Here is a 13213-nt window from a genome sequence, read left to right as displayed (position 1 = left end):
ATCATGACCTGAGTGGAAGTTGGACGCTTAACCGACTGAGCCACCCAGGCCTCCTTCCCTGGAAAACAATATAAATTTATCCTTTTAATAGAGTCTTACCAAAAAAAAGCTACATATATTACATGAAAGAAATTTCAAATATACTAAAATTACAATGAGATACCATTTTTCACCTTTCAGTTTGGCAAAATCCAACATTTGAGAGCATACCTATGCAGGGCTCTGAGGAACAGGTACACCCAGACATTGCTGGTGGGAGAGTGAATGGGGACAGCCCCCATAAGTTTCATTGTGGCCGTACCTATCAAAATGACAAAGGTTGTATATCTTTTGACCCTGCAATCTCACTTCAGCAAATTTATCCTACAAATACAGCATCATTCATAGTGTAAACTACCGTGTGGACCAGGCTATTCACTGCAGCATCATTTGAAATAGCAACATAGTTAAATAAGTGATAATGCACATATACAAAGGACTTGATGCAACTGAGAGAGAGGGAGAGAGTAAGAGAGAAGGAGAATAAATGAATGAATAAATAAATAAGGGAAATTTCTTTGTATAAATATGGACAGTTTTCTACCATACATTGTTAAGTAGAGGGGGGATAAAGTGCAGAAAGGTGTGCGTTTTTTTAAGGTTATTTATTTATTTTGAGAGAGAGAGAGCTAGTGGGGAAGGGCAGAAGGGGAAGGAGGGAAAGAATTCCAAACAGGTTCCATGCTGTCAGCGCAGAGCCAGAGGTGGGACCCAAACCCATAAACTGTGATAGCAAGACCTGAGCCGAAATCAAGATTTAGACATTTAACAGACTCAGCCACCCAGGTACCCCTGCAGAGTTTTTTAATGGAGGAAAGGGCAAGGACAAATAAGCAACTCTTTGTATTTGCTTGTATTTATATAAAGAAATTCTAGAAGAATACTTAAGAAATTTATAAAAAGTGGTTGCAAAGGAAAGTAATGGGAGCACAATAAGCTATTTAATGTCTCTGAATCTCAGCCTTCTCATCTGTGGATTAAAGAATACAGTTTTACTTGCCTTGTTAATTATGAGAATTAAATTAAATTTTGAAAACATCTTACAAGGTGGCAGGCACAAAACAAAAATTTGATAGACATTCGTGCCTTTCTCTTCTAATTACTACTATACTACCCATCTAACTCAGGTGTCAACAGGCTATGGTCCGTTCGCCAAATATAGCCCCTCCCAACCTGATTTTGTAAATAGAGCTTTATCGGAACACAACCACATTCATTCCTTTATGAGGTTGGCTGCTATCGTCCAAGCCTAAAACATTGACTATCTGGTCTTTTACAGAAGAAATTTGCTGACTCTTGATGTAATAGGTCATGGCCCTCCCCAATGCATTCTCTAACCACTGGATGATGGACTTTCCTAAGCCAGATCTCTCTCCCAGACCACAGGTCTGTGAATGACTCAGCCTTGACTCACTCATGCCTTCTCTTGTATCTGCAAAGGTCTCCCGAAAGCCGCCATGATCAATCACCATCGCCTGTGGTATGCAACGGGACTCGCCACTGCAAGCAGGCTTAGGGCAGATGACGTCTTCTATACCACCCTGCCCTTGTATCACAGCGCTGCACTTATGGTCGGCCTCCACGGATGTATCACGACTGGTAAGCTTTTTCTCTCACCAAGGCACTGGAGTTCAGTTCACATTCACATGTGCTCAGCTGGGAAAGTAATACAAAATTTGCCTACTTTCCTGTCTGCCAGGGACAGCGTTTAATTCAATGTTAACAACAAAGCTATTTGGCTCCCATATCACCACCAAATATCTAGAATCATTTCTATTTCCTCGTGCCTGCTTGTCTGATAACTAATGCTACAGATGTTCAGAATATCAAGGAGGAAACTTCTTTAAAATATTTTTATCCAAGTTAAGACACTTGATTCTTAGGTTCCATAAATAATTCCCCTCTGTCATTTCCGTCTTCCAAAATCTGCATGTGGATCTCCATCAGCCTCTAATGTAAACTTCTCCCTTAGCCATCCCCACCCTACTTTTTTCTTCCCTACTCATGCAGCTCCTCAGCTCTGGGCAGAATACCTGACTTTCCATCTCTTCTCTTTCTTTCTGAAATGTTGCCCTTCAAGTTAGAGTCACCATCATTTTTCCTTTCAGTAGGCTTTATGCCGCTTGTATACATTAAGGCTCAGTCCAATGTCCACCTCTTCCAGAAAGCCATCTCTAACTCTCTAAATAAAAAAAAAGGTATTTTTTTCTCCCATGTGGCATTTCATTTTAATCATATATGTGTATGTAATAACATATATCCACATACATATATGAATGCATGTGTGATGGCCCAAGCCTCTGTTTTTTTCCCTCATCAACTTATAGATCAGCTATAAAATACTTACCCCAGCCTCAGTACCAGCCTTCACATCAGCCAGGAACGACTGACTGGGCCTGATCATATAGCTGGGCTCTTCAAGAAAGGGGGACTTTGAGGCTCCCAAGGGACTAATTCATTGCTCGCACATTTGCGTAAGCACCATAGATACACTCTAAAGAAGAAAAAAAGCATAACTAATACTCAAAACTTGTTTGTGAATATAATCCATAAAGTTCTACCTTTCAAAAATGACAAATATAACCAGGGAGGTTTTTTGTAGCATCTCTTCATTAACACTTTATATACACTTCTCTGCAGGTGCGACTCTTGTTTTGCGGAACAAATTTTCAGCCAGCCAGTTTTGGGATGACTGCAGAAAATATAATGTCACTGTCATTCAGTATATTGGTGAACTTCTTCGCTATTTGTGCAACTCACCCCAGGTAATGCTTCTGATGCTTCCTTCCTTTTGAGATGAATAAGATAGGAATCCAAGTAACTTCGGGTCACGCTGGTTTCAGCTGCTTCCTACATATCTATCAGTTTTCATTTTAGACTACAATTGTGTGTAGTCTAAATATGATAAAGTGTTTGGCACCGCACCTATCATATAGAGAGGATTTACTAGGTGGCAGTTGCTATTAATATTATTATTCCCTACTTTTTACCTGTTTTCACATCTCGCCCTCTACCTAGCATATCCTCCACTTCCCTCTCTACTCGGTTAAAGCCTTCTCACTGTCAGTTCCCGGTTCAAATGATACCTCCTATGTTAAACCTATTTGTGTCACTCCAACAAGCCATTACTCCCTTCCCTTACATCATTGGACTTCTTCTACCCCTTTATGGCCCTTGTCACATTACAAGTATTTGTCTTCATACCTTCTATCCTCTCTAAGCTATAAAGTCTTTGATGGCAGGGACCACATCTTGTATCCTTACTTGTCTTCTACCACAAGACCCACAGGAAACTTTTCCTTAATGTTGCTTAAATAAATCCCCATGTGGCTTTGAAACCATCTGAAACGTTGGTTAACAAGCTGGGAGCAGACACCCTAAGGTTACTCCAAAGGCCTTGGATCTACTCTGTTTGCAGATGTCCAGATATCTTGATGGGACTGTTCAAAAGAACCTCTCCTGCCTAGTCCCTCAACTCTCATCAGGGGTCTGGCAGCCTGCCCAGGGCCCAAATCAAGGTTTCTCAACAGCGACACTGCTGACCTTTGGTGCCCATTCATTCTTTGCTGTATGGAGTTATTCAGTGCACTGTAGATGTTTAGAAGCATCTTTGGCATTTACACAGGACATGGCCATAGAACCCTCTCCCTCCTCCCAGGCTGTGATAATCAAAATGTCTTCAGACATTACCAGATATCCTCTGGCAGACAAAATCAACCCCAGGTGAGAACCACTAGACCAGACAATGCAGTAAACTCACCAGACTCTGCTTCTTTTAGTCTTTTCAGTCATTGTTAGACAGCAAACTCAGAGGATTACTAAGTTGATAAATTGCTATTTAGAAGCACCTGTTATGTTCAACTTGTATAACAGCTGCTGTGTAATGTGGAAAGAAATCTAGGATGCTTCTGCCCCAGGTCTTCCTCTCCTCACTTCATTCAATGTCTGCCCTCATCAGCTCATCAGAGTGGCCCCTTCTACTAATTAACACATATATCACCTCACCCCTTACCATCCTTCTTATGGGTGACTGCTTTTCACAGTACTGTCCCTCCTGACATAGTACAGGTTTAGATGACTATTTTCTCTCTCCTCCAGTTAAATTAACGTCCCATGCCCCAGGGGCTTTGTTCACTGCCAGATCTCTGACACTGAGATGTGTATCTCGCACGTTCTGGGCATCAACAAACTCTGTTGAATGAACCTCTAAATTATGGCCCTTGAAAGATGTATGATTAACTTAAGAGAGGTAATATATTCTCCCTGAAATGTTTAGCCTTAGCACATATTATTCTGATTTAGGCAAAGAATTCATCAGCTTCATGAGCATCATAATTAGCCGTGAGCTGGATTAGGACCTTTCTCACAGCAATTTCTGTCGATGCCATTATTGAATTTTTTTTAAGTCAGTACCCCATCTGGCGCTCAAGATTGCATGCCTCTCTATTAAAACTCAGAAATCCATATGGAGCCCTTCTGTTTGGCTTTTCTTCTCGGCCTCAAAGACATCCCTTTGTCAGTTAGAAGTCTCCTGGGGGAGGGCGTGTTGACTTGAGGAAAATAAACATGTTTGTGTAGCTCTTTCAGGCTTCTACACACTCACATATAAATAGTTCCACCTTTCTCCTTCCTCATAATGTTGTCTCAGATGCTGAAAAACAAAATGTTATTGGGGTTTTATATCATCAAAATATATGCTGGTTAGTTGTATAATTCATGTAATATATCAAATCTAGAAGTAGATATAGAGTTTCTGTTTGCTCTTGCTTCTCCCCTACCCCTGAATTCTGGTTTGTCTTAAAAATACTTAGGAGAATTATAAGGAATAATCAACGTTACCTCAAGAAAACTTTCGGCTAAAGATTTTTTTTAATGAAAGGAGCTTATATAGAGAAAATCCTTAAGACAAAAAACAGTTTTTGCTAATAAATGAATTCAGCAAAGTAGCAAGATACAAAGTCAATACACAATAATCAGTTGTATTTCTATACACTAACAATGAAAAATCTGAAAAGACAATTACAAAAAACAATGACATCAAAAAAACAGTAACATAAAATCCTTAGGGATTAACTTAACCAAGGAAGTGAAAGACACATAAATGAAAACTAGAAAACATGGATGAAAGAAATTAAAGAAGACATAAATAAATGAAAACACACCCTATATTCACAGATTGGAACACTTAGTATTATTACATTGTTGCTACTACCCAAAGTGACCTATAGATTCAATGCAATTCCTATCAAAATCTTAATGACACTTTTTGCAAAAACCAGAACAAACTTATCCTAAAATTCATATGGAGTCTCAAGGGACTCCAAGTAGCCAAAGCAACCCTGAAAAGAACAAAACAGAAATTTATACTTCCTAATTTCAAAACTTTCTACAAGTCTATAATAATCAAAACAATATGGTACCAATGTAAAGACAGACATAGAAACTGGTGAAATAGAATAGAGAGCCCAGAAATAAGCCCTCATATGTGTCAAATGATTTTCGACAAAGGTGCCAAGACCATTCACTGGGGAAAGGACAGCCAGTCTTTTCAATAAACAGCACTGGGAAAACTGAATATCCACATGCAAAAGAATGAAGTTGGACCCTTACCTCACACTGTGTACAAAAATTGACTCAAAACAGAAAAAAGACCTAAATTTAAGACCTAAAGCAATAAAAGTCTCAGAAGAAAACACACAATAAAACTTTATGACATTGGATTTGGCACTGATTTCTTGAACGTGACACCAAAGCCATAGGTGGCAAAGGAAAGAATAGCCAAAGTGGACTTGGTAAATTTTTCAAAACTCTGCCTCAGAAGACACTACCAACAGAGTAAAAATGCAGCATACGGAATGGGAGAAAAATATTTGCAAATAACATATCTTATGAGATATTAATATTTAGAATATATAGAGAACTCCTAAACCTCAGTAACAAATAAAGAACCTGATTCAAATATAGACAAAGGACTTAAATAGACATCTCTCCAAAGAAGACATACAATGGCCAAGAAGCATATGAAAAAATGTTCAACGGCACTAATCATCAGGCAAATGCAAATCAAAACTATAGTAAAATTCCACTTCATTCTCGTTAGGATGGCTACTATATATAAAAAAAATAATAATAAGAGCTAACAAGCAGCATTGATGAGAGTATGGAGAAATTAGAACCCTTGTGCACCATTGATGGGATGTAACTGGTGCAGCACCATGAAAACAGCATGGCAGTTCCTCAAAACATTCAAAATAAAATTACTTTATGATCCACCAATTCCATTTCTGGGTCCCATACCCAAAAGAACGGAAAGCAAGGTCTCAAAGAATTATTTGTATGTTCATGTTCACAAGAGAATTATTCGTAATAACTAAAGTGTGGAAGAAACCCAAGGGCTCAAGAATGGATGAATGGACAAGTCAGATATGGTATGTGCATACAATGGAATATTATTTAGCCTTAAAAAGGAAGGAAATTCTGCAGTATGCTACAGCATGGATGAACCTTGAGGACATTATGTTAAGTGAAACAGCCTATCACAAAAAAGCAAATACTGTATGATTTTTAGAGTATGCTACTTAGAGTAGTCAAAATCATAGAGACAGAAAGTGGAATGGTGGATTGCCAGGGGCTAGGAGCAGGGGAGAATACAGAGTTATTGTTTAATGGGTATGGCATTTGAGTTTTACAAGATGAAAGAGTTCTGGTGATGGATGGGTGATGGTTGCCCAACATAATGAATGAATTTAATGCCACTGAACTGTGCGTTTTTAAATGGGTAAGATATGAAATTGCGTTATATGTATTTAACCATATTTTTTTAAAAAAATAGATCACAGTAGAAAACCCAGATTCTATGGATTTAAAGGGAACTTAAAGAAAGATTGTGTCAAAAGGACTTCTCAAACAAAAGTGGATAAAACTAGAATACTTGGTGGAAGGCTCTGGATCAGTGTAATCAGGAAGTTTCTTGCTCTTAGAGCCACCTAGAGCAGGCTAACATTACCAGCCCCCCAAGCAGTGGATATCAGGGAGGCAATTCCTGCTGCAGCTGAACAGATAAACCAAATGGCAACCCTCCACAGACATGGCACTGCTCACTAGTAGAATCTGAGACTGTGTCAGAGAGGTCAAGGCCACTGTGCTTGTCCCTTGTCTTAATCATATTCAGTAGCTCCCTGATAGAGCAGAGGACTAGGGAGGAATTCCAGCAGCCACCCTTACTGCAGGGTTCAGATTTGGCTCAGGGGAATAATGTAGTGCTTAAGAGCCAGGACTCTGCAGTGGGCAGGTCTGAAACCCAACTCTACTATTTGAGCAGGACAGTTTAAGTCTCTTTCACCTCCCCATCATTCAGCAGGATAAATGGTAGAACATACCTACTTCATAGGGAGATGTAAAGACAAAAATGAGATGATGTATATGGAAATAAAGTACCTAGCATTTAGTAAATAATCAACAAATAGTAGCCATTATTATCATTACCCTCAGTGCCTAAGAATGTGCAGCTCATAGTAGGTACTCCATACATATCATCAAAGGAATCGATGAAATTCTGCCCCACCGGCATGAAGGAAGAAAGAAGAGAAGATATTCAAACTAGTCAATCACTTTCATCTAAGGTTGAGTGGGAGTTGGCTCACAAAGCTGTTGACTAGTTAATTTCCAGTGTTATTGATTATTGAAAATTCTTTCACCATGGTACCTGTCTTCCATTGTTATATCTGGAGCTTAGCATCCGGAGTACCTGTTTACAACGAAAGTCCAGTCTGGTTCATTTTCTGCAGTGTGCACCTGTCATCTCCCATTTTGTTTATGTAGTTGTCTTTAAAAAACAGTGTCGTTTAGGGGGAAAATATGTGAGGAACAGACACTGCTAAAGCTCAGTGTTACTCCAGTTAGGGGCTGAAGCTGTAGGATGGGTCTAAGTGAGGCTTTGTACTGCTTGCTAGGCACATGGCCAGGGTGGGAGGAGCAGAGGGGAGAAGGAAAAGGGAACCAGAAAAGAGTTCCAGGGGCCACACATACAAGTTGTGATATTTAGAAGAGGAAATAAGACAGACCAGGACCCCGAGACCGTTAAATAGACTCAACTTACTTCTTTACTGTTACCTCCCTAGTGTCATCTGCCTTCCCTCCAAAATTAGGCAACCTCTGTGGTCCTTTCCCAGCCTAGAATCTGTCTCTGCATCACCTCCGTTCGGACAGAAAACAGAATGGAGGGGTATTTAGCAGCACAGGGTGGAGAGTGACCAGTTTGACTTGTGGGGGCCAGGCCAGGGGTAGGGGGTGGAGGAAAGGAATGAAATCAGAAAAATGAACAAAGGAAAGAGAGCAGAATCAGAGGAGGTTTACCTGAGAAGGTGAGTTTGGAAGGGTGCAGAGATGCTTTCCAACAATGCACTTCTAAGGAAGGGCTTCTGGTTACCCAGAGTAGCGGAGTAGCGCGTGCAGAGTGCAAGGAAGGGCCTGTCGTATCAGGAGCTGCAAGCAGTATACATCAGGAGCTGCAAGCAGTATAGCCGGAGGCCAGGCTGGTTGGCTGGGCCAGGTGTCAAGGGCTTTGCTCTGCTGAGCCTTAAATGTGCATGACAAAGCACCACTCATAGGCCTTCCGTGGAAGAGTGATGGGGAGAGTCTTAGACAGTGCCTTTGGCTTCACAAGTGGGAAGATGCACTGCAGGGAGAGAGCCCTCTTTGGTAAAGCAGAGAAATTGAGCCTCGTCCTTTTATTCCTATCGGTGGAAGCTTTCTTTTCTCCCGAGGGAGCTGCGCTAAAGTGTAGTAAGTTAGTTGTCAAGATCATGGACTCAGGAGTGCTTTTTTTTAAGATGGTAAATGCCTTCTGCCTTCTCACCTCTTTAAAATCTTCCAAAACAAGGAGACCGAGGAAAAGACATACAAGCTGAATCTCTTAGAAACTAAGAGGCATTGCAACAGGAAATTACATAGTACAAGGGCTGAAAGATGAAGGTCAGTGACATCACAGTAGTAAGAAAGGTGAAACCTAATAGGCTGGTACCAACAAGAAGGAAGCTGATTGACTTCCTGAAACATGAGAAATCAAAGGCACCAAATACAACTAGTGATGGGATCAGGCTTCAGGCCTGAAAACAAGGATTTTGGAAAATCTGTATAGGCAGTAGCTAGACCTCGGCTCCCCTCTCTCACCCATGTAGGAGACGGGAGGTTTATTCTCTTGAGAAGACCTAGAAGAGCTGTGAACTCAATGACAGCAGGGATGAGGGGATGAGGGCAGTGGAGGATGGCAGGGATGAGGCACTGAAGATACTGGGTAAATATCTACTTATTAACCAGAGAGACCACCAGCTCCCTTTCCCTGCACAGCTTCTAGAATTCCATAGCCAGTTTATGCTGATAGCAGGAGAATAGAGTAGTCTAATTCGCAGGTCAAACCACCCTGTCACAGGACCATGCAGCCCTCTTGGCAATAGTCACTGCCTCTGCACACAAAACTCCTCAAATGTCTTTTACTTGGCTTACTTCTGAGCATGAACAGATGTCAAGGATCAGCATACACCTGAGGAAAGCCTCCAATAGGAAATATCACCAAAAGAATAGAAGAAACAGCATCAACTCAAAGAGCAGGAGAAACTTCCAAAAACCTATAATTAATATCCTCAGAGCTGTTAGAAGAGATATTCTCTCCATAAAACAAGAATAGTATGCTACAAAGAAACTAATAAAACCTGCTAAAAATAAAAATATGATTTAAATTGTCTAATTCATAAAAGTTTGGAAAATAAACTTGAGAAAGTTGGAGAAAAGATAACATGGTGGATGTGAGGGGAGACAAGATAAGAAAATAGAAGATCAATCCAAGAGGTCCAACCATCTAATTAACAGAAAATTAGTAAAATAAAATAGAGAAAATGGAGAGGAGGATATTATCAAGGAAGTAATACAAGNAAAGGAATATTATTACTCAGCTATAGAAAAGAATGAGATCTTGCCATTTGCAACAACATGGATAGACCTAGAGAGTACAGTGCTAAGTGAAATAAGTCAGTCAGAGGAAGACAAATACCATATGATTCCACTCATGTGGAATCTAAAAAGCAAAATGAACACAAAAGCAGAACAGAATCATAAATGCAGAGACCAAGCTGGTGGTTGTCACAAGGGAGAGGGACAAGGGGATGGGTGAAATAGGTGAAGGGGCATAAGAGATTTTTATAAACTAAAAAAAAGTCATAGGGGCAAAGAGCACAGCATGGGGAATATAGTCAATAATCATGTAATAACATTCACTTATCATGGTGAACATTGACTAATGTATGGAATTCTCAAATCACTTTGTGGTACACCTGAAACTAATAAGACATTATATGTCAGCTATCCTTCAATAAAAAAATAAAGAAAGAATAAAACTTTAATATTTTTAAAAAGTGAAATGAAAATAGTAATGGCCAGCCAATTTGGAAATAAAAACAATGCTGAAGAGATATAGCTTTTAAAGATTAAAAAAAAAAAAAATTTAAAGGAAAGAAAATTTCCCAGAACTGAAGGACAGATTGAAAGAGCCAGATGGGTACCCAATAAAATGAGTGGAATTAAAAATTTTAACACTACACCAGGATGAAACTTAAGACTACCAAAAGGAGAGAGAGGGAGAGAGAGAGGAAAGATTCTATAAGAATAACATTTTGACTTGGCAACATCAACACTGTTAGCTGGAAGACTGGACACTGGAAAGTCAGTGCCTTCATAATTGTAAGTAAAAAGTATCGCCTGTATTGCCTATCTAGAGTTCCATAGCCAATAAAATTATCAATTGAGTATACAATAAGAATATTTTCAGACATCCAAGGTCTCAAAATAGTTTACCTCCTCTACACCCTCCCTTAGGAAGTTACTAGGGAAAGTGTTCCATGCAAATAGGAGGGTGAGGAGAGCTGAGAAGCCAGGAGCCAGGAAGGAGGGGCAAAGGGAATCCCAGGTCCAGAGAGGAACCAGTCCAGACTGGGGCAGAAGGCTAAAAGGAAGCGTAAGGGATTGAAAAAGGAAATTCTAGCATCTGGCTGATTTCACAATAAGGAACACTGTATTTTGAGGCTGTTGAGGGGGGTGAAGAAAGACCTATGAATCGAAACTAAGAACACAAAGCAAAGGGGCAGGAGGCAGCTAATTCTAGGAAAACTTAAAATTTACTCAAGAATTTGATTGTAGCATATTCCTTGGCTCATCAGTAGTGGATTATGAGCAAAATAATGTGAGCACTGAATATTGATTTACCAAAAACTGTCATATTGGAAAAACTGGAGAGGATGATAGAGAGCTTCGTCTTCCTCTAACACGACAGAAAATCAATAAACAATGTCTAAAAGGGATGAATCAAAAGAAAGCAGAATAAACATTTAATTTAGAAAATGGAGAGAAGAGGAAGCGGCTACAAGAGTGGAAAGTGTCTGCCTCCAGCTGGTAGAACAGGGGCAAAGGACAGAGGCAGGTAAGTGGGGTGACAATATTCACCAATTAAAAGGCTGCCAGTACTTTGACTGTTAAACCACGTGTGTGCCACGTATTTTGTTTGTTTGCTTTTTAACTAAAAGGAAGACTTCTCTCTACAGTCACATAGATTTGGATTTCAATCTCGGAGCAACTATGTTGTTACCTGTATAATCTCCGGCAAATTATTTTCATCATTTTGAGGCTCTGCTTCCTCAATTGTAATTGAGGCAAATACTTTTATTACCTATCACATTTCAGTAGGATTCTATAGAAATCTGAGTAAGACAATTAAGGTCAAATACCTGGCACATAGGAGTAAAGCCCTCCATAAACGTTTTCTGTTTACTCTGTTTGCCTGGTGCTTTCCATTCCTCTCTGGACACCCTGACCTCTCACCATTCAGTCATTAAATCCTGGTGTAGATTTAAGTCCTCCTGGGGTGTTTTCATGTGACCCTTCACCTCTGAGGTAGAATGGAAGGTTTGATCCTTATTGAAGAAAAATTGAGCCGGTGACCCTTGACTTAAAACACTCCTTTGAGGAGCGACTTTGGTGATAAAGGAACACGGCTTCTCCCATGGGAAGGAAGACTCGAGTCACACCCTGTACTCTTAACCAGTGGTGAGCAAAACTTAGGTGACAACCAGACATCTCAGAAGGCTCCAGGGCCTCCCAGGTTGTGTGCACAAACACTTCCAGCTTAGAACCTTAATCCCTTCTGCTGGTGTAATAAGATCCTTCAGGTCGTGATGAAAACTGAGCTGTTGGTATTGTGACTCTGAGCCCAGCTACCTGCCACTCGCAGGTGACAGCCGCACCTGTGAGGCTGGCCTGCTTCCCAGGCACCCCAGGCCCCTGCAACTCCCCTGTGCCCCAGGCCCTGCCCTTGTACTGATGTCCCAGCCATTAACTGTCAGGGAACTTGAGGGCTTCCTGGTGGAGGTTATTCCTTCTTTTATCGCACTGTAGGCAAAACACAGGTGCAGACACTGTGTTTTAGTGCCGATGATATAGGGATATATTTGGCCTCACAGGAGTTTACAGTCCAAGCCGGGGAGACAGATGTTCACCACCCATTAGGAAAGGAAATGAATTAAGGGGGTGATTGTGGGCTGCATATGGATTAGTAAGGTCTTGGGTTTACACACACTGGAATGCTGGTTTGGAGCTTCTCCCGCAGGCCCGGGGGCATGTAAGCCCTGGGTCCAGAGGTTATTTTTAATCCAAAATCAGTATTCTTCAAATATTTTATGATGTTTTCTTCCTGGAGGGGCAGTGAGGGACAGTACTATGGGTGGTGAGGGTGATCTCTGAAAAGCTTACAATCCTTACTGGGAATAGTGCCTTCTGGAAGGGTGACCCTGCGATTCACCGTCCAGATGGGGATACTTGAGAGTGAGAGAGTGTGATTGATAAGCACATCAGGACAACAGCATAAACCAGGGTTGGCCCTGACAAACTAGACGTATGGTCTTCCTACTTAGACGTACTTGGTGATTATAGAAGGAAATACAGATGGTCCTCAACTTCTGATGGTTTGACCTATGAATGTTTGGCTTTACGATGGTGTGAAGGTGATCTACGCTCAGAAGCCATACATTGAATTTTGAATTTTGATCTTTTCCCATCTAGCAATATATGGCATGATACTCTCTCGTGGCCCTGGGCAGCCACAGTGAGCCACAGCCCCCAGGCAGCCACG

General features: G+C 40.7%; 1 protein-coding gene across 2 annotated transcripts in view; it reads left to right on the top strand.

The window, feature by feature from the left end:
• SLC27A2 (solute carrier family 27 member 2) overlaps positions 1 to 13213 on the top strand; it is a 42186-nt gene that overhangs the window by 15022 nt on the left and 13951 nt on the right. Inside the window, exons 3-4 of one of the 2 annotated variants that reach the window (XM_077764321.1) lie at positions 1480 to 1638; positions 2680 to 2804. In XM_077764321.1, coding sequence (XP_077620447.1) covers positions 1480 to 1638; positions 2680 to 2804 — 284 coding nt within the window. The remainder of the gene's footprint in view (positions 1 to 1479; positions 1639 to 2679; positions 2805 to 13213) is intronic. The other variant, XM_077764322.1, reaches the window with a different exon arrangement.

This window comes from Crocuta crocuta, unplaced genomic scaffold (assembly GCF_008692635.1).
Source record: "Crocuta crocuta isolate KB4526 unplaced genomic scaffold, BGI_CrCroc_1.0 scaffold102, whole genome shotgun sequence".
NCBI lineage: Eukaryota > Metazoa > Chordata > Mammalia > Carnivora > Hyaenidae > Crocuta > Crocuta crocuta.
The sequence above is the reverse complement of the archived record's forward strand: the minus strand, read 5'-3'. Positions and strand labels throughout refer to the sequence as shown.